This window comes from Amphibalanus amphitrite, unplaced genomic scaffold, assembly GCF_019059575.1.
Source record: "Amphibalanus amphitrite isolate SeventyFive unplaced genomic scaffold, NRLGWU_Aamphi_draft 000033F_arrow, whole genome shotgun sequence".
Classification (NCBI taxonomy): Eukaryota; Metazoa; Arthropoda; class Thecostraca; order Balanomorpha; family Balanidae; genus Amphibalanus; species Amphibalanus amphitrite.
Window position 1 is genome coordinate 154,959 of NW_024881529.1, and position 24,928 is coordinate 179,886.

Below are 24,928 nucleotides of genomic sequence, written 5' to 3' on the forward strand. Positions count from 1 at the left end.
TTTCATAAAAAAGAACAAATAAATAATCAATAAGATGACAGGAATGTAAACATTTTAATCGTAAAGTAGTCCAAATATTGGAATGAGCTTTTGCTTTTCAGCATCCTCCGATTCATCATCTTTATCATTTGAAAATTCGAGGTACATAAAATGTTTATCACGCGCTCATGTTAAGTGGGAATATAGTACACGGCAGACACATCAATTTTTGACACTGAACATTTCATCCGTAAATGTTTTAGCACAATTAAAGGTAAAAACAGTGCGAATGGCAGAGTGAAGCAAACAACATATTTCACCCATTGATATAACATGTAATCGTGGTGCGCCAGATGCGCCATTATTTGTCAACCGCAGAAGGTGACATGTGACGTAACAGCATCAAGAGCATCTTTTTTCAAGAACTTTTCAAAACAAGTTTCCTATCTTTCTTCCCCCATTTCTCTCAGCTTATTGATTTTATGAGGCAATGGTATGCACCATAAATTCTGTGAAAATAGTTTGATCATTTTCATGCATTCTTAAAAAATCGAGTTCCCAACCCCATTGACCTCGGTATACAGTTAGTACTGTCGGTACCTGTACCCCATGTACGCAGGTAGCCACCTCACGTAGTGGTGATGCCATGGTGTCTGGTGGTGATCCATGTTTGGCGGACAGCTTTGATTTTTACGCACGCTCGATTTCCTTGATATGCACGTCCGTTAAATTCAAGCTCATTGTAACCCTTTTCTCCTTCAAAACATATTTCGAAGCCTGATCTTGGTTGCATTATTTTCTACTCATTCTTTCGATGCTATTCTAAAAATAAAATAATCAAAGACATGTATTTTTAATATTGTATTAATTAACTTCAAAATGTAAATAATGGTCATGTAAATAAGGAACAAATCCGTAGGCATTTCATACCGCCGATGTTTTGTGCGATTTACAGTGTTGAACAATTAACCAAAACAAAACAGTGTACATTAAACCTACGTGTCATAGGAGAACGTCATTAAGTGTGGTTAAAACGTCATTTGACAAAACTTAACCATACGCCACATAGGCGGCGGAACGGGGAGGGCACCGGGACACCGTGCCCCCCTTTGATTTTGGCATTTTAACATTAGCTCTATGGGCGTTGCATGGAAAGAATGGGACCAAAAGTCGGCAGTGCCCCCCCCCCCCCTAATTGAAGGTGTTCCGCCGCTACTGCTAATGGCACATCATAAATGCGTGCCTTATACGGCCCTTTTGTCCACATGAAATAGTTGTGCAGTTTTGCTTCATGACGAGCATATGCCATAATTTCTGTAGGACATTTAGCACGAAATGGTATTTGGTCCGACTGCATGTACTCGTATGTTCCTAAGTTGTATAGTTATGCCTACCACTAGGTTGACTACACACTATCTCATACTCCTTTGTAACTACCTATCACGTCATAAAACTGGTGTTGTCATCAGCATTGAATCCTGACCAGCTTACACGAGGCATAACCATCAACTAACAACATTTTGCTCGCAATAGACGGTCGTCTTTTACACACAGCATGCAAAGCACCAGATGCACACTAACGCACACACGTTACGAGCTGCCTCACACCTTAAAACGATTCCCAGCATATCTTCGTCTGTCATGTGTTCCTACTGCTGTTATTCATCAGAGTTGATGAAATAATTATCAAAATATGACCTAAAGCATCTTTCTTCAGCTTGAGCCATTCGTTTTCAAAAAGAAAAAAAGAAAAAAGAAAACGGACGGAAATCTGTTTTCGTCGAGCATTGGTCCCAATGCGCTAAAACCCTCAACAAACGCACTACACGTTTCAGAACTAATCTCAAACACGCTCAGCACACAGCACACCCGCGCTCCTCTGACTATTACCGGCGGCGGCCCGGCTGCAGCTGCGATCAGAAGCCGGCCACGTCTCCGCCCTTCCTGTGATCGGCGTTGGCCTCCAGACGACCGTCGGGAGTGCTCACCACGCCGCACACAATGGCCAGTGGCTGGGACGACTCCTCCACCGTGTGGCCACGCTCGGTCAGCTTGTCCAGCAGCACCTGCGCCAGCGGCGAGAGACTGGGCGTCAGCATCTCGGAGTCACACACACCTGAGGAGCTTTGACAAAGAGGGAAGAGACGTTTGAGGCATTCGCTGCTCTGCAGCGTCCGAAATTGACGAAATTTTGTTATTTCTTGGCATGAAAAGAAAACCAATATTTATCTTAGGGGAAAAGTGAAGCTTTAAACTAGAAAACAACGCATGTGGAGCCGACATAATATTATTATCTAGAGAACTTATTAGGGGAGTGTGCCTTCCTGCGGCATCCTAAGCTATTCTTCTGTATCCAACCAAGGCTATAGAACTCCAGGTAAGGACACCAGCCCAGCGTTACCGCTGGCGTCTCGCTGGTTTCCCCAGATTCTCACGAAAATTTCCCTATTTTGAAAATTATTTCCCTAGATGCGGCTATTTTTCCTGGAACTTGACGTACTTTCGTCATTTTAACCATTCGTGTTCTAGTCGCTGCGTCGTAAACAGCAATTAACTACATTCTGTTACGTTAACGTAAGAGATTGTAATGAAATTGCTGGCATATAGCAAATTACTGTATGTGGTATAATATAAGTGCGTGGTATATCGCAAATTGTGTGTTGCGGGACGCGGGAAACCAGGGCTGCGGAGTCGGAGTCGGAGTCGGAGTCGGAGTCGGTCGGAGTCGACAGTTGTGACCGGAGTCGGAGTCGGAGTCGATTTTAGAAACCCGAGCCGGAGTCGGAGGAGTCACCGAAAATCTGTCGACTCCGCAGCCCTGCTAGGTCTGCGGAGTCGGAGTCGGGAGTTGGAGCCGTCGGAGTCGACAATTCTGCCCGGAGTCGGAGTCGGAGTCGGAGCTGGTTTTTGAAAGTCGGAGTCGGAGTCGGAGTCGCCGAAAATCCATCGACTCCGCAGCCCTGCGGGAAACTATACCGTATAGGTAGTGCTGGCGATAAGAGACGAGTCGATGCATTATTTCTTTCGCATGCCGTCAGTTTGACCGTAAAGAATTGAAATGCGCTAGAAATAGTAAAAATCGCGCCAAAACAAAAACTTTGATGTAAAAAATTAGCCGCACCCGATATGGTACAATACAAAGCATGGAAGCAGTTTGTTTTGAAATAATAGCAAGAATCATATATGCATGCATAATTTAAATTATGTAATTCTCCCTATGTATTTCAAACGAGAGAATCAAACCTGTATTTTGTGAAAAGTGTTCTCATATTTATTTCATATGACATGCGGAAGAATAATTCATTACAACAATGATTTCGATTGTTGAAAAAAAAAACAATTTTTCGGGTTTGTGGCATTTCCCTAGATTTCGTGGCAAATCCATATATCCCTAGATCTTCGCTGATTTCCATAGAAAAGGGAAATTTCCCTAGCAGCGGTAACCCTGCACCAGCCGTTTGACCTTGAACGCCGCCGGCCGGCCGATGACGTCATTGGAGGCAAGCCGGCTCGGCGGACACACAGGGCGAATGCATAACGGAGGGGCGTTGGAACGTTGCGGGAGCCCAGGGAGATATTTTAAAGTGGTTGCATACCACCATTGTTTGTTGATTGATCTACATACTGCATCCTTTTAAACCTCGATGCATCCTAGGCCTGGATGGTGCGTACATTCGTGGAACGATCACCCCGTCCGACGTCCGTGGTCGAAGCTGTCATAGTATTTAAGACACTAATAAGACGGGTGCAATAACGGCGATCCGATCCCGTCTCTGGCGAATTTAGAGGGGTCGTAAGGACCCAGGCCGAATCTGACCGTCTATTTTTAGGGAAACGGGGTGGGTGAATTGACAACCGATGGCTTAACCCTATTAGTGGCAGGCTCCTCGCTACCCCCTATTAGTGGCAGGGGGGGGGGGCTGTTTACGACCCCCCCTTGATATCTCGAGATCTAACGGGCCGATTTTCAAAATTCAAACGGCATTCGATTTCGCTCAACGTGATCTACATTTCTAAAAAATAAAAATTAAAAAATGTCAATAGGGGGGGGGGGGGTAGAGGGGGGTAAAAACGGGCAAATTGCAGATACATTTTAGACTGTTTATCACGGCCAGGTTTCTGAACCAATCTTAACGTAACTTTTGCCGATCGATAGAGAATGAACCAGGAATTCACATGGATCCTAAAAATATGCATTTTCAAAAATCATAGGCGGATACAGATCATTGAGATTGGGGGTACACAAAAAGTATAGTAAATAAGGTTTTTGTTGGTACTGTTTCTAAAAAGGGTGGTAATGGTCTTGTTATGTTATAATTTTCTTATGAGAGAACGACTAAAATTGTATTGGTAATGCATAGGCGGTGTCAGGGCACCTATGTTGGGAGGTAAAACATAACCCCCCTTTTTGGACGCCTGGATCCGCCTATTATAGCAAAAACGTGTCAAAAGAGGATACACAATCACTGTATATGTTATCACATGATACCTTTCATTCACTGTTCGTAAAACTGGTGCAGCATCGTGATCTTCGCCCAAATGACTCGCTTCACGAATAGGACCCCCCAATTCCCAGTGCTCTGGAGCCGCCCCTGGTAAAGTTATGAACTTGAAATTTTCAGTGAATGTGCCCAATTTAGTTTTAGGAAAAGTCAGAAAATTTCAGCATCGTAGCTTCAGCGGTTTCGGAGATATTCCCGAAAAACCTGAGGGGTGGATAAAAACACCCCCCCCCTGCCACTAATAGGGTTAAGAGATGATGAGAAGGGATCCCGTCGTCGATTGTTGTTTGACAGACAACACATGTTGTACTGGGCGTATGACCATCAGAGGTAATGCCTGAACGTAGGCAAGCATAATTGGTCTGTCATATTGTTTAGGAATATAAAATGGTAATGGAGATCATTGAGGATATGATCTCTACCTTACGGGCCCATAGGGGCACCGCCGGAGCTGTTGTTTTGCCATTGGTCCCAGGCAACTCCAGGGAGCTGCAGTACCCGGCGGCCAAAGCGGCCACCTCGTCGACTCGCAGGTCCTGTGGGATTCCGTGATGCTTTAGTGCTTCACCCACAGAAGCACGGCACGGGCATAGCAGTAGGATGTGGGGCTAGGTGTCTGTCCACCTCTTCATTCAAAGAAGAACGTATACAGCGCCTGGTCCCGCCGAAGCTCGGTATCGACCGTGACTTATTCACAACTGGCGGATCCAGGAAGCGGTATTGGACACTGCGGGGGCTTACCCCAAAAAGGTTTCTCGGAATTTATTTAAAAAACTCGGATTTCGATTCCTTGCGCACTGCTGTGCGGTGTGATTAACCAATATTTCCTCAGAAAAGTTGTGAAGTTTTCATTTATTCTCGAAAATCGATTTCGGGCGCTGCCCTGGTTGTTGGGGAAGACATTTGCCCCAAATGCCTTCCCCTGGATCCGCCAGTCGCCGTTGCCCCCCCCCCCCCCACTCCGAGCTTGACTAAAGACGTCTTCAAACCTCACCAGAAACCGATGGTAAGGTGAATTTAACCCTCGCATGTGTAGGGGGGGGGGTCGGATGGACCCCCCATGGTTTTTCGCGAATAACTCGCGTAAAAAGCGGCCAATCGCGACGAAACTTTCAGTACCCTCGCATTGATCAATTTTACACCTACCCTGAAAATTTCATGACCCTGACCCAAATGACCTTTGACCTGTGACCTCTTTTCCGAGACTATGTTTGGCCGGAATCGCGATTTCGCGTATGTCGGCCCGCACTAGCCGCGTGTTTGCAAGCTTTTCGTGGTTTCAAACGTTCCAACATGTGATTTGATGTTACTCCCGTGTGTGTCAAGGTCACTTGAAGGTCAGGTCAGGTCATTGACCTTTGGTGACCTCGGGTGACCTCGGGTCACTTTTTCGAGTTTTACATGTTTCTAGGCTAGTTTTTGGAGCTGAATTCGAATTTAGCAACCATTTGAACATTTACGAAGTAGTTTTGGTGACTTCGTAACATGTTACGAAGCTGTCAGAGGCGGTTGACACGTACTACGAATACCCGTCATGACGCCTACTGGTTGACCTGACCTGACCTGACCCGACCTGGTCTAAATGCTTCAAGACATCATCTGTGATCAAAACTAACACGATATTCGTTATCAGCATCCCGAAAAACCCCTTAGCAGCCACACTTTACGACTTTCTAACAGGTCCCGATTTTCCCGACTTTGGGTCATTGACCTGACCTGGAAGGTCAACCAATGACCTAGGACCTTAAAATTGGGTATCATCGGCTTCCTCTCGTCACGGGCAACACGCTCGTTTTTTCCGCGAAGCTCTAGCTCGATCAGGGGCCAAACGGCAAGGGGGGGGGGTCCAACCGACCCCCCCCCCTACACATTAGAAGCTGGCAAACGCCGCACACATGCGAGGGTTAAATCCAATAACTCATCTCTGTCTGCCCGCCTAAATATACTACACATGGTACAGCACCCGGCCCTGTCGGAGCTATGAGCCGATCGTGATATTTTCGGCTTTCCCCATCCCAAGCTCGATTAGAAACGTTCTCCTTCCCCACCCGATTGCTGATGTCAATTCAAATTCAATGCCTCATCTCTGTCTGCCCGACCATAACCCATTCATTGCACACCGTTCAGCGCCCGGGCCCGCCAGAAGTATCCTAGCGCGCTGAGCAGTTGCCTCCAGCCGCGTCATCGCGAGGCCCCGCGCGGCCCATAAATGAATACATTGCGCGAATAGCCGTGTCGCCCCCCTGTATCCAACAAAGGGTGAGCAGCAAAGAATTGGCATTGAGAGCCATCTCACACTGGCCGTTGTTCAAGCTCAGGTGTGCGATAAAATGCCTCGCACTTGCAACAGGTTCACTCAACCTAACGCTTAAAGGGACCCTCCCACCTTCAAAAAAGTTAATGAATTGGCATGAAAGTGATGTCCCTTGGTTCAGAAAGAGCGAAAACGAATATCTACCAAATTTCACCGAAAAATATTCACTGGTTTTCAAGATATTAGGCTTTTACTTTTGTTTACTTTTTGGGATCTCCCCTGTTACTAGCGACTTTATTTGGAAGCAATAATTTGGCAGCCTTAAAGTGCGGCAGACGTTGCGCGCAAAGCAGCGTATACCACCACGTGTTAACGATGGTTTTAGTCTAAGATTTAAAAATCGTTAGATCTCCGCTGACGTCACAAATTCTAAGGGGGCATTCCAATGCATTAGCCCCTTAGAATCCGAAAACTGCAAGTTTGAAATTCAATATCTTCGAATTAAAGTATTTTTCGATGTTGTGAGTGCCCAAACCGGTATTTGCAGGCCATGGCCACCAATTTGGCTATCTCAACTCAAAACTAATGTTAAAGTGGGAGTGTCCCTTTAAAACAGGGTGGACGGACACACACCTATTGCCACGTGCCACGTCACAACTCACAGCTGTTGTTAATGAGACTTGACGAGAACATCAATGTGATCTAGAATCTAGACCTTTTATGCATTAGGTATATACATATGCATTTGTTAATGATGGAAAATCAGAAAAATGAAGCATCCAACGATCGTTTTCCTTAGTTCGTTTCAGCAATTCTAATTGAATGAATAAGTGTGTGACAAGTAGATACAATACAATTTATTTCCTCTGATAAGTGAATGTAGGGCTTTGCAAGAGAAGTACTGGAAAACTTATCTTGTCAATTATTGAAGAAATTCTACCTAAAATAGTACAGTGGCGGCGGAAGCAGGGGGGCAAGGGGGGCAGCTGCACCCTAAAGCTATGGAAAGGGGCGCCTCGAAAATCTGTAGAGGAGGTTGGAAGTTAAGAGGTGCGGCAGCCATAAAGCTGAGCAGTGCGACACCGCAACTGATAAAGGCACTTGTGACACAAAGAGGGTGGCAATGACGCGGGAAAAGTATCTTTTGATATGATGAAGAGTGGAGGGCATCCTTATCTGAAACAAAGGCAGATGCTGCCGACCCTGTCGAATATAATCTTGCCAGGCGATAAAGGCTAGGAGGGCGCAGCCACTCGAGAAGCGCGCCATGCGGAAGAGGGGCGCCTGCATGCGAAAGAGGGGCGCCTGTGTGTGGGACGAAAAAGAAACATTTATGGAGACGTCTTTGAAGGCGATAGCCTCCAAACGCCAACACGAACATATGAGGGCTTATAGCGTTGCAGGCTCCATGCGACAAAAAGGGGCGCCTGATGGCCGATATGCGAGAGGAAATTAGTTTGTGTAACATTTATCGGGGGCGGTTTGCCGTTTACAACACATGAATGTTAAGGGAGGTCCGAGATTGGGGCCTGTAAAATTGCACTGTCCGTATGGGCGGTTACACCCCTAGTGCTAGGGCGTATTTTGCGGTTTTTGTTTTTACTGGGGAGATGATTATGACCAGGAATAGCACTCTGCAAACTTCTATGGGCGCCTGTATAGGGGCGAAACTGATTTTCCAGTGCAGGGACGGCCATCGGCATTGTGGGGCGGCATTCATTCCACTAGGGCGTCTGCCAGTGTTGAAGGGCGGTATTCATTTCAATGGGGCGCCCGTTGGTGTTGATGGGCGACATGTATCACCTGGGGCGCCTATCGGAGATTGGGGCGGCATTAATTTCACTGAGGCGCCTATCGGCGTTGACGGGTGGTATTTATTCATCCGGGGCGCTTATCGGTGGTATAGGCCGGTATTCGCTTCACTGAGGTGCCTATCGGTGTTTTAAGGCGGCAGTAAATCCACTGGTGTCTGGGGCGCCTACCGGCGTCGAAAGGCGACATTCATAATTCATTTCACTGGGAGGCATATTGGTGTTGATGTGTAACATTCATTCTCCTGGGGCGCCCGCCAATGAGGGGGCGGCATTTATTCCGTTCCCCTGGGATGGGCCCCTATCGGTGTAGAGGCGTCGCCGTCGTATTAGTTTGAAATGGGGGCACCTCTGGGTGGTAATAGATGCATTCATTTCGCTGGGACACCTACCAGCGTTGATTGCCTGTATTCATTCAATTCGGGCTCCTATCGGTGTTGAAAGGCGGCATTTATTTCACTGGGGCGTCATGTTAACCCGCGACCTGTTGGGGGGGGGCTATTTTTTGCCCCCCCCCCCTCCAGACTTATCGATATATCTCCAGAACCGCTGCGCCGATCGTCACCAAACTTTCAGTACCCTCCCGGACATCAATTTTGCACATTGTGACCAAAAATTTTTCCAAAGGCTATGATAGGTTGGCCGGAAATGACGTCAGAGTGACGTCATGTTCTGCCGTTTTCGACCCAAAAAAGGGTTTCGCGGGAAGAGCTGTCAGGCCTATAGCTTTGCAAATACAAAAAAATGACAAAGACATAAAAGCTGTAGAATGAACAGGGCTACAAAACTGTTATATCAGATTTTTGAAATTTTTGGATTTTGACCCCCAAAAATCAAAAAATAATTTTTTTTGGATATAATAATCGAAAAATCCAAAAAGTTTTTTTGAATTTCGCAAAAACCGGAATATATGTGATAGTCCTTACCGCCTTCCATCCACATACCAAATTTGAGATTGATACCTCTTTTTTGGCGAAGTTATAGCGAAAAAACTGTTCAAAATTGATGACGTCAAATTTTCAAACTCAATTTTTAGCAATTCTAGACCCCGTAGCGCAAAACAAAGACCACCATTAGACTCCCCGTGACGAGCTGCATCGAATCAATACCCATTTTATGCAAAACTATCAACTTTAAAATTTGACCTTTTTTGGCCTGACCTTGACCTGACCTTGACCTGCACTTCACCAGAAAGTGACCTAAGCCGTACCTCATAGTCTTATAACCAACACCATTGAGTTGGAAATGAAAAATTGGCCATAAAACATGCATCACACAACCTTAGTAAAGTTGGGCTCATGTGACCTGACCCGTGACCCTTGGTGACCTGACCTGTGACCTGACCTGTTATTGTCAGTGACCTCTAATAGGAACATATCTACTAGGCAACTGACGCCCTATCGCTGATTCTCGACAAAATGCGTTTTCCTCGGTGTTATAGCGCATTCCCTAGAAGCCCGTGAACGGTGAAACATTTCATCTTTGACCTGACCTGTGACGTCATCGGTGACCCCGAGGTCAATGAAATTTGGTTTCCTTCGACAAATTTGACAGACCTTTCGAACACCGTTTGAATTTTGCGGATCCGTCCAGTAGTTTCGGAGATACGAGGGGGGGGGGCAAAAAATAGCCCCCCCCCCACCAGGTCGCGTTATAAACAGACCCCACCAGGGCGCGGGTTAACAGGTACAACACATTGTCAAACGTCTCTTCACTGTTTGTGTTACTACAACCGTGTATATGGTAAGGGGCGCCCAGCGGGAAGGGGCGCTTCAATATCGTTTGCACCCCTATCCTAGAATACCTTCCGCCGCCACTGAAATAGTATTTACCTGGTGAATGTTTTTTCTTCGCCATTTTCGGTTGATAAGAATGGTACTGGAACATACCCATGGTTTTGTAATTTTGTTATTTGTATTCTGCTTTCTTTGATGATTCGGCCATGTAAAATAATATTTTTTTTTCGATAAAACTGGTAATTGACAGCAACTGCTTGGTACAGCGAAAACTACACCACGACCCTGAAGCCATATACGGCGATATCCGAACCCCGCCAGTAGCCATGGCTTGTTACAGTCAAGGCGGCACTTGAAATAACCATTACCAGCTACGAACAGCATGGATCTATCTATTTTGCCAGATTTATGTACTGCTTTATAGCTTCCATTAAAATTGAAATACTGAAAACAATATGCACAATACATTGCACATGCAGCACACAGTACGTCGGCCAAGAATTCACAACGAGATTAATAGCATTCCAATCCAAAAGCGTCATTGCATTTGAATTCTCTCTACATATATGGACTCGTCAGAAAAAAAGCAAAAGCCAGACGTTACGTAAGCACAACGCTGCCTTACGTTACGTTTATAAACACTCTTTCGCAGCATTTCATGAAGACCGGGTTCTGTTGATATCAATATCAGGCGGAGCAGACCGCCGCCACCGCAGTGGTAGATGTGTTTTCCAGTTAATAGAAGGTTCATGTTACCCATTGATAGCGCCTGTACGCTGGTCAGGCCTATACTTCTACTCATAATTGACGATTAATGAAATGGACCAGCGGTATGCAAGTAGCCGATATCCAATCGACTCCACTCACCATACTTGACTAAAACGCCACTTTACATGTGTGTAGGAATGTACAACGTACATACGTGCAATGTGCATGTGTAGTGTGTGCACTGTATAGTTCATTTCGGAATAATGTTCCACTTTTCACAGGCAATCAGTTGCCTGGAGTGGTAAGCTGTGCCGCATCACACAGACTGAGTGTCACTCCGACCCAACGCTCACAATCGACACGCTTAATCGCGTGATAAGCGGCAGTACGTAGCGTTCCAGTCAACTGATAGATTCAGAGGAGCGGTGCATCATTCTGTAGTCAACTGTAGTCTGTACAGTGTACCTACCGTGCAGGACTGACACCAAAAGTGCTTCCGAACAGTCAGTAAGAACTAATCCCTGCCAGCGTTGAAGCAGAGGTCATTACCTGCGGTGCTCCCTTCTCGATCCTGAGCTGGTCGGGTAACAGCTGATGATGTATTCTTCTGGCGTCGACGGCCTGTTTGATATCCTCTCCCATCCAGAGGTTCCTCGCCGCCACCTAACACGGAGAGAGAGAGAGAGAGAGAGAGAGAGAGAGAGAGAGAGAGAGAGAGAGAGAGAGAGAGAGAGAGAGAGAGAGAGAGAGAGAGGAGAGAGGAGAGATAGAGAGAGAGAGAGATAGAGAGAGAGAGAGAGAGAGAGAGAGAGAGAGAGAGAGAGAGAGAGAGAGAGAGAGAGAGAGAGAGAGAGAGAGAGAGAGAGAGAGAGAGAGAGAGAGAAAAAAAAAAAATCGCAAGATGACAAAAGCTATAACATCGCAGCTTCTCGACACATCGCTGTGCCTTTACATAGTCATAAGAACACGGTCGCTACCAATTTCTAGTCACTCACACGAAATTGCAGTTTCTGTTTACGATATGTAACCGGTCATGCACTACACATGACCGCTAAGCAAGCCACCCTCATGCGTTGCAAACACCGTGAATATGAAATGACTTCAAAGGACATAAATAATACCTCACCACTTTGCAAGCACCTTACACCCCAACACTGGACCATAACAATTTGGCGCAAAACCATGTCGGCTCACTAAATCAGAAGTCGGATGCCATTCCGGCCCGTTTACAACTGCCCCTTGCGGTGTGCACCACTCACATAAGCGATGTTGGAGGTGATTTTACTGCCGCCGGACGCGCCAATCACCATCCGCACCTTCCCCTTCTCATCGACCAGGATAGCAGGGGCCATCGACGACTGCGGCCGCTTGCCTGGCAATCAGGGCCATTGGGCGAGTCAAAACGCAGCCGCTGCAACGCCCCAGTGACGATTTAGCGCATTGCGCACGAAATAAATAGTGCCGTTACATAATACGAACACCTAAGTGTGCGATGAAAATATGTGGTTTAATTGCACCGTTAACACAGGTTTAAATTCTCAAAGAAAATTTACGATCAAGCTTATGCTCGCAATCATCCGTTCAAATATTTCTTCAACAAGTCTATTTCGAGTTTCTGACCGAGCAGTGCGTTCCTCACCGGGCTCTATGAAGTTGGCTTCCGAGGGAGGAAGGCCGAACGAGTTGGTGAAGTTTGAGCTGAAGTCGTCCATTTCGTTGTTGAGGATGATGCCAGTCTGCGGCGACCGGAAACCACTGCCGAAGCTGCGGCGAAAGATGAGAGAAATGTTTACATGAAAGGGTATAGTTAACGACCGTCTGCAAACGGAGCAAGGCAATTTTCCAGCTGCACTACGGTGTACGACAATATGAAAGCTGAGTTTCTGGTATCCGAACTATGTACAAAGATATGGTTGTCATAAGGCCGTGTATTCAGCAATAATGATAGAGGGATCATATTCTCCCAATGTGTAGTCCATATTCTAAAGGCAATGCCTTCATATTCTCCTTATACGTACGGCAAACAGAAAAAAGACAGATGGCTGTGCTGGGAAGGAGTACCGTTTCATTATGTATTCTGTACGGTATCGCCATTAAAAGCGACAGTGTTGTTTTAACAATGTAAATATGCACATAATAATACCAGTATAACGCCTTTTGGGGCGACTAACGGAGCGAGCGAGAGGGTGAGCCTTGCACGTGCGAAATTTTGAGGGGGTACCTCCAACTGACTTGTGCACGGCACCTTACTAACCGGTCTCTAGCGATGTGCCAAATTTGAGCATAATCGGCCCAGCCGTTCTCGAGATCTGGAAGCGGCACCCTGCACGTGCGCACGTGCAAAATGGGTCCCAACTGACTTGTGCACGGCACCCTACTAACTGGTCCCTAACCGTGTACCAAATTTGAGCGCCATCGGTCCAGCCGTTCTCGAGATCTGGAAACGACCCCTGCACGTGCGCACGTGCAGCAGCACCCCAACTCTGGCACATGGATATGCAGTGCCTAGTGGGTGCCTACGTACATGCCAACTTTCAGCGCAATCGGCCAAGTAGTTACCGAGATATTGCAACAATTACAAAACTGACACCTCTTCGTTTTGCACGTGGCACGTGCATAAGGGGTCACCCACATGCATCGGGAATAGTCCAATACTTGGTAGAAGGAATGAAGCTACCCTACAAAAATTACCGCGTGTAAATCGGTCAAGTGGTTGCTGAGATATAAGCCTCGCAAAAGCGTCCGCACGGCCGGCCGGCCGGTCGGCCGGCCGGCCGCTCATACTCAGAAATTTCCGTTAAACTAAGGAAAGACTACGCTCGCTTCGCTCGCTCCGTAATCAAAAGTTTGAGAAATTCATATATATCCAATAAATTATAAAACGTAACAATTATCCATATCACTAGCCTCATCTTTCCCTCCTCAGTCATCCCCTGTCAGTCCTCCCTTACCTTCCCTCCCTCCCTCGATGCCCACTCAGCTACCTCCGTCGCCGTCGACCCGCCGTGACCTACTAGAGGTTGATGGTGCTGGTGACGGAGACGGCGCTGCCGTCGGCATCCACCACCGAGATGTGCGCCGTGCCGCTGTCGTTGACGAAGCTGAACTCGGCACCGTACTCCTCCGGACCGCCCAGCACGCCGTCGGGTCGGATCCGTGCCCGCATCTCCTCCAGCGACGGCGCCGAGGTCATGTTTCGCACCAGCTGAGCGGAGAAGAGAGGCGAGGTTCAGAGAGGCTGGGGAAGGTGTGGGGCGAGAACGGATTTGAAATCGCAAAAAGCTCATGAGGCGAGGCGTGGGTGGGTAGCTGTTGAAAGCACTTTCAACGACAATGTTCCCAAAGTTTGCGGCGCCTACAGGCTACAGAGATGATGAATTGTGCTACTAAAGGACTATCGACGTCAAATATTTATTTATTTATTTATTTATTAAACTTCACGAGGCAAATCCATGAAACATGGCTATTCCTAGCCTCAGGTCAATTACATGCAATGGTTGGCCAATGGATGTCACACATACCTACATGAACCTCATACGCGGACACATGCATCACTAGTCACAATTTGTTCACAGTCATCACAGTCGCTATTTGTTCTGTTCCAAAGTGAGCCACTTGAACACCTCTCTTTTAAAAGCAGTGGGTTGCATATCACGCATTGAAGATGGTAGTTTGTTGAATGCAGTCACAATAGAGTATAAAAACCTTCGCCTACCCGACTCAGATAAAATGCGCGGTGTCACAAGTTGATCAGAATGCCGAGTAATGCGCCGATGAATGTCGCGTCTGGTGGTAAGACTATGAGAGAGCGACTCGGGTTCCGACGTACATCGAATCTTGTTAAGAAGGGTCAGTCCGTGGTAAAGGTACATGTTCTCAGCTGAGAGCCACTCATATTGCCGTAACACATCATTGATGTGGTCATACTTCCTCCGTCCAGAGATGACACGCGCGGCGAAGTTTAATATCTTTTGAATGCGGCCTAACTGCGTTTTGTTGGTGGACCCATAGACAATGATACAATAGCGCACAATCGACAAGACTAGACCTTCCACCAGCCGGGCCAGGGTCGACTGCGGCAGACAGTGCCGGGAGTGGCTGAGACCACACAGGATGCCGGTGCACCGGCGCACCACGTCATCGATATGGGCAGAAAACGTCAGCTTCTGGTCAAACAGTACACCCAGGTTCCGCACAGTGGGGGAACCGGCGACAATGGCACCCATGAAGTTGATACGGACGGGTGGAAGCCGCTGAATGTTATGCCTAGAGCCGATGACTATGAGCTGCGTTTTGTCTGCGTTCACTTTCAAACCATTTTTGCCAAACCAGTGAGACAGCTTGGAGAGAACACTCTCCATGGTGAGCACTAGGGAGTCAATGTCGCCGGGTCCCCCCGCAACAAGAACCTGAGTGTCATCAGCGTATTGCACTATTTCAGCCTCGCCGTCGACGTAAAGAGACAGGTCGTTTGCGTAAATTGAATATAAAAGCGGACCTAAGGCCGATCCCTGGTACGTGCCAACAGGGTTTGGAAGTGGTCGAGATAAGCACTGTGTTCCGTCTGACCTTTGGATGCGGACCTGTTGGTAATGATCGCTCAGATAGCTCGTAAACCATCGCACGTCCACACCGTACAAACGCAGCTTGTTAAGAAGGCGATCATGTGGGATAACATCAAAGCATTTTGACAAGTCAAGTAGTGATAAAAGAACAACATCGCCGCGATCCATCGCACTGAACACTTTGTCGGTAACAGTAAGAAGAGCGGTGTCTGTGGAGTGATTAGTTCTGAAACCGTGCTGACATGGTGCGAACAGGTGGCGCGAGGAGAAGTAGTAAAAAAGCTGCTCATACACAACACGTTCAGTGATCTTTGCGATGGTCGGTAAGATGGAGATAGGTCGGTAATTTGAAATGTCTGTTGATTTGGCTGACTTCTGAATAGGCTGCACGAACGTCAGTTTCCATGAGCTGGGGACACAGTTAGAGACGAGGCTAGTATTGACAATGTGCGTTAAAACATGACAAAGCGAGGACAGGCACAGCTTGACGAAGCGCACACACAGACCATCAGCACCACACGCCGTGCTACTGCGCATTCTGCCTACCACCCGCCGCAGGTCGTCTGGACATATGGGGGAAACGCTAAAAGCCCCAGTACCAACACGCGGCAGGCGGGTCGGCAGCTCCGGGCCGACAGCTGTCACCTGGCGAGCGGTCCTCGGACCAACCTCCACAAAGTACCGATTAAGTGCGTCCGCATCAGCATCAGGAACGGATCCACCACTCCGCTTTGGTCACACCTATCCGTGCTTCTATCCGCAGGAAACTGAAATCCTTCTCCTCCACGCCACAACCACCTTCCGGGCTGGACAGGCAACTTTATCTCATGCGGGCTGCTCCCTTGGAGCGGCACCGCTGCTCCCGAGGGAGCGCACCCCGTAGCCGGGTGCAGTGAGTGCCTTGGGGCTGGGTGGCCTGTCCTCTGGACGGGCTCAGCCCCGGCGACTCACTAGGGTGCCTGCCCAGACCAATGTCTCCCCCTAAATCCTATCATCCTTCCGGCTCTGCAATGGTCTTGTCGACCGAAAGGGCCTAACCCAACAAAACAAACAAATCCGCTTTGGTGCCACAACGGGCTGCACGCTTCGCCACATTGCAGCCGGTCCAGCCCGACGCACCCGCCTATCCAGCTCCTCCCGCGTGTCTCGCCGTACTGCGGACTGCACCTGGCGGTTCAGCTGCTTATAGGCGTCGCGGTGTCCGTCTCGGAGTGCCGCCCGTCTGTCGGGCGGCACAGTTATCGAACAGTTATCGAAATAACTGTCGATTATCTCGTTACTGAAACACTCCTACTGGTTCAGCCGTTTTGGCAAAGAATATACTCAATCAAGACAGCATTACCTATATGGCATATGTCGCTCAGACCAGCCAGACTGTATACTCCACAATCCCTTCTATGTAGGACACCTCACCTCCTCCACATCAGTGAACTCGGCGTCGCCCAGCCGACTGCGCATGGCGTAGGCGAACTTGAAGGCCTCGGTGATGTTGTGCAGCACCTGGGCCTGCGCCGAGTCGCTGGACATGCTGGCGTTGGTGATGGGGTAGCCGTCGAGGATGCCCAGGATGACGCCGAGGACGGCACCGCTGGCCGGCGGCGGCACCGAGAAGAGGGTGACGCCGCTCCTCGGCAGGGGCACCCGCACCGGCGCCGTCCACGTCGGTCTGAGGGTAACGGCCAGGTCATGGTGACGGCTGACGGCCAGTCATGGTAGGTGGAAGATAAAAAGTAGATGGCCTTTGATTATAACCAAGGGTTCCACTCATTGTGTCCCGAAACTTGATGTCACGAGTGTATGGAAGGACACGACAAATACCCAGTGACACGGCCCCATACACACGGGCATGTTAGCACATTCGATAAATATCAAGCTCCTAGACTCGTGACCTGACATTTGTTGTCGTACATACCACCCCACATGCGATCTCAGCCTCGCCTACCAGCCTGCCTCCACTCACACATAGTTTTTGATGTCGTCGTGGGTGACGATGCCGCCCATCTGCTGTATGTCCTCTGCCAGCTTCTGGCCGATGTCCTGGTAGGCCTGCAGGCCTCCCTCGGCTATCTTCTCCAGGGTGGCCGCCAGAGTCGGGTGACGCACCACGTCGCCGATGCTCAGCGACTCGTTGCCGTTTAAAAAGATGTCGCTGTGGTGCGGAGTGAGCGGAGGAGTGGAGTTATTCGGGGCGAAAGTGCAGTCGAGATCATGGCCCTGTTTCACGGCGGAGCGCTGCAGTACTTGGTTCCTTAGGACCCCTGTTCCAAACGCGATTCATCATAAGCTAACGGATCGCAAGCAACGTCATTCGAGTGACGTCAGGGGTACGCCTCAGCTCCCAACGCGCTGCAGCGCGCGCAGCGTCGTGCGGTGAAACAGGGCCCATATCCCAGACATGACCATGCTGTCAACTCACCCGGAAGGTAAGTACATTCTTAGGTGTTGTTTTTATCCGCTGGGACTGTGAGCGTGAGATGATGTTTTTCGTACTCCAGCGTAGATGGGTAGCCATACGGCTTCCACGGTTGACAGTGATGACATCAGTCATCTTTTGCAAACTCGTTAAAGATTTGGGCTGTACGAGGATTTTACACCGTAAAAACAATCGAATCATATCGTACCTTTATCAAATATCATTCGTCGGCAAAAGACGTTTAGAGTGTATGAAATGTATAAAGAATGTATAAAAATGTAGTATTGAATCGACTAGATACGCGTTTATCATGTAGCTCTCTGAATAGTCAACTTAGGTGTTCCTTCAAAGCCCACACTTCCAGCTTCCGTTCGTAATGGAACCTGCAGCTCTCAACGTGTTTCAGATTTCTATGGCGCGGCCCGCCCGGTCAGCTCCACGCCAACTATCGTCCCTCCATTCGGCGCTCACCCGAGATGGAAGCTCTCGTTGCGCAGCAGGCGTTGGATACGCTTATTGGTGAGCGCCTTGTGTACGGAGTGCGACACGGGAATGCCGTACCGACACAGGCTGATGGCCGGCTGAAAGAGCGTGCGCCAAGGCAGCCGGCCATAGCGCTGGTGCACCGCCCAGTAGCCGGGCACCTCCCCCGGCACCGCGATCGAACGACCGCCTGAGGGAAGACAAGCAGGTCAGGTCAGGTCAGGTCAAGTCAGGTTAGGTCAGGTCAGCGGTGCGAGAGAACAGGCCAAGGTCAGACACAGTGCCCAGAGCCAGACGCTATTGTATTGTATTGTATTGTATTGTATTGCAATGTATTGTATTGCATTGTATTGTATTGTATTGTATTGACCTCAAAAGCCTCCCACATATAGCCTGGTGACTACTGACGGTGGAATGACACGCACCCGCCGTACCGAAAGGTGCAGTGCACCCGTTTTTAGTTTGTTTTACTTTTCATACACCGCACGGCAAACCATCCACACCGTACGTGACGTCATTCTGCACAGCTTGCTCAATCAAATAGCGCATTGCTGCACCTGGGCTCACCGCACACATTCATGCAATCTATATATCTATGTTACAAAACATATGTATGCAATATGCATACAATACAATTACATATACACAGTCTAAATGTTTTCATCTGTCTAAGTGTGCAAAAAGTTGGCAGATTGGTGTTCGATTTCTGTCCGCTGGCGCTCTCTCTGTTAGTCCGATATTCCATTCATTCTTTTCATCGTTACTGCATCGTTAACATGTCGTAGGCCTTCGGTCCGTCGTCTCAGACTCTCAAGCATTCTGAAGAATTGCATGTCGTAGCCCATCCGCTGCCCTGTCCCTTTCCCCACTCACCGGTCTGCGCCTCGGCCGGTTCCTCATACATGTCGGCGTAGGCGGCGGCCGGGGCGCGCTCGCGGGCCACCAGCGTCTCCGCCATGCCCGTGGTGTGGTTGTAGAGTGTCAGCACGAAGCCCCCGCCGATGCCCATGCTGTGTGGGTTGACCACACCGTCACAGATGAGAGCAGTGATGGCGGCGTCCACCGCGTTGCCGCCCCGCTCCAGCATCGTCCTGTCGGAGCGGAAAAGGGATACGGGGTGTGGTGAGGAGGTGGGGGCTGATGAGCATGTGTCGCGATTGGGGCGAGAAGGACTTTTAATCTTTTTTTAAGCATAGCATGCACTAGGTACGCTCCAGTCCACTGATCAAACCCTCCATGAAAAAGTTGGGTTAAAAAGAGCCATTGAACTGAAAGACTGAAAAGTCGAGTTTTAAACAGCACATACCTACATATCTTTAACTTTTTTAAGTGCTAGAAAATTATGCATGTAGGTACCTAAATTTGCCCGTTTTATACTTAAATGCCACGCCCTCCTAACTTGATCGACGTATCCAATGAGTTATTTTGGCATTTTCGGATGTAATTATATTGACCTAGGATGACGGGTAGAAATGTCTATGCAAGCTCTGTAAACAACGCCTTTGAATCTTAAAACAAATTAAGCTGTCTGTATCTCCTTCAGCGACGGGGAAAGCCGATGCGCGTCCGGCAAACAGCGCATTCACACCATCATGCGGCCGCCCCTTCATTTCAGCCTCTTGAGTGGCTGCCGCTGGCACTGCCAAAGCAACAGTCATCGCGCATTGATGACGACACAGCTGCATCGTCAGGCGCGCTCAGTCGGCGGCCGGCAGCACAAGTGTCGGTGAAAACATTAGGAGTCAGGCGATGGGAGACAATGCTTTCAGAGTGTCAGGTTTCACAGTTGTGTGGTCACGCCGGGTCCATCGGAAATAAATAGCTGCACTTTAACAAATTCGTCGTATTCTAGGCTGCGTCTGGTTTGTTTGTTTGCTTATTGGGGCTTTAGGGCTCGCCGACTACAATGATCCTTTACGGCTATTAGGCTAAGTCTGATATTGTAGGCAAGAGTTCAGCCGGAGTTCTTTTTTTGTTACGCAAATGCATACAGCTTGCAATATCTTACCGCCTGGCGCCTACATTCTCGCATGTCGTAATTTCACGGAGTGATCCATACATTATGAACATTGCAGCTCTATGTAGTGAATGGGCGCTGACCTGCTAATACTGCAGCTCTAGTGACCAGGCGCGTTGAGCTGCCAATGCTGCAGCTCTAGTGACCGCTGACCGGTCGCTGACCTGCCAATGGAGGCGCAGAGGCCGGCGTCGGCGCAGACAGCCGCCGACCGGTACCGTCCCAGTTTGGACGGCGAGTGGGCAGCCGTGCCGCCATCTGTGAGTCTCTCCGGGGGCGGCTTCACCACTCCGTCTGCAACAGGGCACAGGCCACAGGTCACAGGTCACAGGTCAGAGTTACCATACATACGAGGAGCATATGTTACAGGTCACAGGTCATGCGTCATAACTCATAAGCTACATGTCACAGGTCACAGGTCATAGGTAACCGGTCACAGGTCACAGGTCGCCAGCCATTGGTCAGATATTACAGGGCAGGTCACATGACTAAGGAGACTCCTGGAAATTGGAATGTCACAATTTACAGATTACAGGTCACATACTTATAGGTATAGGAGACAGGCCGCAACTCAGAGCTGGAATACAGTTGAGTTAAATCTGCTAGTCGTCGGGACAGTAAACAAATTGCGGATCGAGAAACCGACAGCGGGGGAGGGAGGGGCATCAGGTGCATTACAGATAGGTACATATTCCTACCTGTTGTTATAAGACTAAATTCGAAATAAGTCACGGATGTGACCGAGGTTGCAATTCATAGTCGTTGCAGCGCAATTCAAAACGACTTTGTTGATGCAAGTTTAATTTTCGAGGGGAAAATGGCGAAACTTCATTAATTTCTATTATAAAACGCTGTAAGTGTAGAGCCCCAGCTATATCAAAATCGCCACTCTTATGTCTGGATCAGCCATTGAATGCTTAAAAAGTCGTTATACGCTTTTCACCGGAACGATATTTTTTTAGGAGAGACGTTTCTCATGCTGATATGAAGAATATAACAAAAAGGTGATTGTGGACGTAACTATTTGGCCCGATTTGCCGCAGCTATTATAGCCGTAGCTTTTTCAATTTTCATGCATGCCGCGATACATTTTTTTTTACTACGCAACAACAACAAAAATGAGACTCATCAGAAAGCTCGTTCAGTAGCTTTACTGTCAGTTCGGCAATCATTCCAGCCGTTCGCCAATGTTTGCCCACGCTCCGTCTACCGCCGTGCACCGTCATTCCAGGACTCGTATGCGTGGATGCGCTCCCGTCCGACCTCGCGGTGACCTTGGGACGGGCGGCGGGTACCTACCGATGCCCGCCAGGCCCGGCGCCGCTGCCCCCGGCACCGAACCGCGGTCCGCTACGCGAGCTCAGCGTGCCGCTACGCACCAGCACTGTCTTGGGCCCGGCTCGTTTTGACAGTTGCGGACCAGAAGCACCATGACAGAAATGTTATCGTAGGTACTAGGTGGTCCAGACATCTAGGCAAACCGGTTTCTGTATATCCTTGAGTGCAGTGCGAGGACCGTGCATGACTATTTAACCCTATTACTGATGTATGTGTGTGTGTGGGGGGGGGGCGAATCGGCCCCTACTTGTAGTATTTTATGTGGCATCATTTTACAATGAAAATAGTGGAATAGGCGGATACAGGTGGGGGTAATGTCAAGATACTCCCCCCGTCTTAGCGTGCCTGAATCCGCCTATGTTTAACAAAAATGTGTATGTTGTGCTCACATTGCATATTTTACATGATCGGTACCTACATGACACAATGTGTCAAACATCACGTGTGTTACGCCTATGTCATAACACACATGACATAGGACCTACAATGACAAAAACACAAAACATCATCCCAAGTTAGCTTACCTACATGAATCCGCCTATGATTTTTGAAAAAAAAAAACGGAATATATATGAAGGCCTAGTTCATGAAGAAGGGTCCCATAAAGTTTCATCAAAATCGGTCGAAACAGAAAGAAGTTATAGCTTTTTTAGTGACGAGGTGTGATTATTTTTGCCGTCGACCTTCGGGCTCGCGCAAAAAAATGTCAGGCAGACATCGGACTTGAAAAAAAAACTGTATACCGGCCCCAGGAAGTATTTTATATTACTTACGCCATAGATCTATATGTATAACTGGTATATAGAGGTCAATGCCTTTGCCTATGCCTACCTACTTCTCGTCTTTCCGGTGAGCTATCGCGTCGGGTCCTAATGTCGATACGAGCTCCGTCATGACGTTCTCTCCTTTAGGTAAACATTTTTCCGAACTACATATGTGCCTAAAGTGAAGGTTTGCCATGGCAATAATATTAAACGGGTGCTTTTAAAAATGGACGTTTACTTTTAAAAATAGATGTTTAAGTGGCACTTGAATACAAGTTCATTCATTTAGTTATTCATTCATTTCGGTGATCGATAAACCCAGCTCCCCACGCCGATAAGTTTACCTACGAATGATTTGATCTACCGAGAGCATAAAAAATGAATCGGTTAGTTGGTAGTAGATACTCACGGAATTTGACGCCCAGAATGATCAATGTGGCCAGACTGGCGAGTGCAGCAGCTGTAAAGATGACCGCTTTCACTTTGCTCGTCGTCTCTGTGATACTGTCGACAAATAAGGTATACATACGTGTGAGAACGCAGACGTTGACAGTTTTTGCGATTTGGCGCTTTTCTCAAATGACTCTGTAGCGATCGTAAAAAACGAAAGGCCAGTCGGTGCTCACAACCGAGGTGGAATTTTAATGAATATGTAGCTATGTTACAGGCAAAGTGAAAACCCGGGCATTTTGCAAAATGCCTAGGCAGTTTGCAAAATGCCTGACCCGCCAGTCATTTTGCAAAATGCCTAGGCAGTTTGCAAACTGCCTGACCCACCAGGCATTTTGCAAACTGCCTAGGCATTTTACAAAATGCCTGACCCGCCAGGCATTTTGCAAAATGCCTGAGTTTCCATATATTCCACCGTTTTTGTTGACTTCAGGCGTTGACCATAAACGTTCCACTGAGCCTGAGCCTGAGCCCAAATACAGGGGTGTCACGAATACAGGGTGTTACGAAATTGTTGCGGGATATTGTACTTGTGTCCCGAAATTGATTGCTCGTAGTTGCGTCAGTGTTCTCCAGCACCTCGCTGACAAGTTATCACCGGCCACGTGGTCTGTCCCTGCGGAACATGGTGAAGCTCAAAGAGGCCTATGTAGCCCATCATGCCCCAAACGAGAATCGTCAGTGGATGCTTCACTGTCTCGACGGTGCAGCGCCTCTGAGCTGCTGTTGGCCCAGAACTGTTTGTCGGGATGGTTAGTGACTTAGAAAAGCTCTAATATCGCCTCATCACTGAAAAAGTCTGAATCTCTAGTCCTGAATGGTCCAGATTTGGTGGGTCTTGGCGAAATCCAGCTGCATCTTTTCTGGATGACGGTATAAAGTCAGGGTTGCAGCCTGAGGTTTAGCGGCCTCAGCTTCATGGTAAGGTCTTCAGATACCGGGGGATGGCCGATTTAGATATCTGTAAGAATCTTGGATTTAGATGCCGAGCGCCCTGGTCCAGATGCCCTGGTGCTGAACCCGTTAAAATTACACCCATTCAGCACTTAGGAGGGACATGGAATGGACAACGTAACAGACCGTGCCAACCGCGCATCAGTTTCGTGATATCTGTAAACTACGTCTTGCGTCATTCCGTCGAGATGGAACTACCACTGAATGGACTTGAGCCACCGTCTCCGTACCTTTCGTATATACGGAGTTGACAGTTGTAGCCGTGTGTATAAAAGCTGCGATGTCCAGTAGCAGAATACTGGACCAGTATTCTGCTCTGGTGGGCTACTGTTCTGGCAGAGACGATTGAACGTGTAACGATCAAATTTTCGTAATTTGATAGAGTATTCTTTTGTGGTCAATATCCACCCACAGTATTTTCAAAAAGTCACCAAGGGCTCTTAGAAACAGCGCAATTATTGTACCGAGCGCATGTTTACCAACGGAACCACGCCCGGTGCTCGGCACCCGATGGCCGCTGGGGCTCAGTGATCTGAACTCGGCGGCGCTACCCGGAGAACGCAGTGTCTTCTCACTTGGTGCGCATTGACAGCGATTAACTTTTGTAAGCGCCAGTTAGAAATGATGCTTACCTATAGGGGAGAGTGGGGTGGGTTGTATCAGTTTTTACTCCGAGACCCATAACCTCGTAACTATCCGTGATAAACTCATAATTTCCATACCATCCCCTTCCTTGATTCTTCTGCTTTTTTGTGCAAAGTAACTTTTCCGCTACCTCTACCAGTTTTTCTTCTACGGTCTGCCGAATAGAACAATGTTTTTGATACAACTTGCCCCATGGCTTGGGTGAGTTGTATCACATGGTGGGGTAATCTGTATCACTATTTCACGTTTCAGGGAGTGTGCTTGCTACTGGTTTTGAACATAACAACAACATTAAATGGGGGTTAATAC

The 24,928-nt window shown here is 48.2% G+C and overlaps 1 protein-coding gene across 1 annotated transcript in view; it reads right to left on the minus strand.

The window, feature by feature from the left end:
- Positions 1 to 823: 823 nt before the first annotated feature.
- The window catches only part of LOC122368974 (glutathione hydrolase 1 proenzyme-like), a 28,510-nt gene continuing 4,405 nt past the window's right edge, over positions 824 to 24,928 (minus strand). Inside the window, exons 2-12 of the mRNA XM_043343318.1 lie at positions 22,980 to 23,074; positions 20,633 to 20,762; positions 19,325 to 19,542; positions 18,440 to 18,641; positions 17,516 to 17,704; positions 16,969 to 17,221; positions 14,005 to 14,195; positions 12,630 to 12,754; positions 12,250 to 12,362; positions 11,540 to 11,653; positions 824 to 2,045 (exon numbers count right to left, since the gene is read on the minus strand). Of these exons, the coding sequence (XP_043199253.1) occupies positions 1,896 to 2,045; positions 11,540 to 11,653; positions 12,250 to 12,362; positions 12,630 to 12,754; positions 14,005 to 14,195; positions 16,969 to 17,221; positions 17,516 to 17,704; positions 18,440 to 18,641; positions 19,325 to 19,542; positions 20,633 to 20,762; positions 22,980 to 23,074 (1,780 nt within the window). The 3' untranslated portion in view covers positions 824 to 1,895. The remainder of the gene's footprint in view (positions 2,046 to 11,539; positions 11,654 to 12,249; positions 12,363 to 12,629; positions 12,755 to 14,004; positions 14,196 to 16,968; positions 17,222 to 17,515; positions 17,705 to 18,439; positions 18,642 to 19,324; positions 19,543 to 20,632; positions 20,763 to 22,979; positions 23,075 to 24,928) is intronic.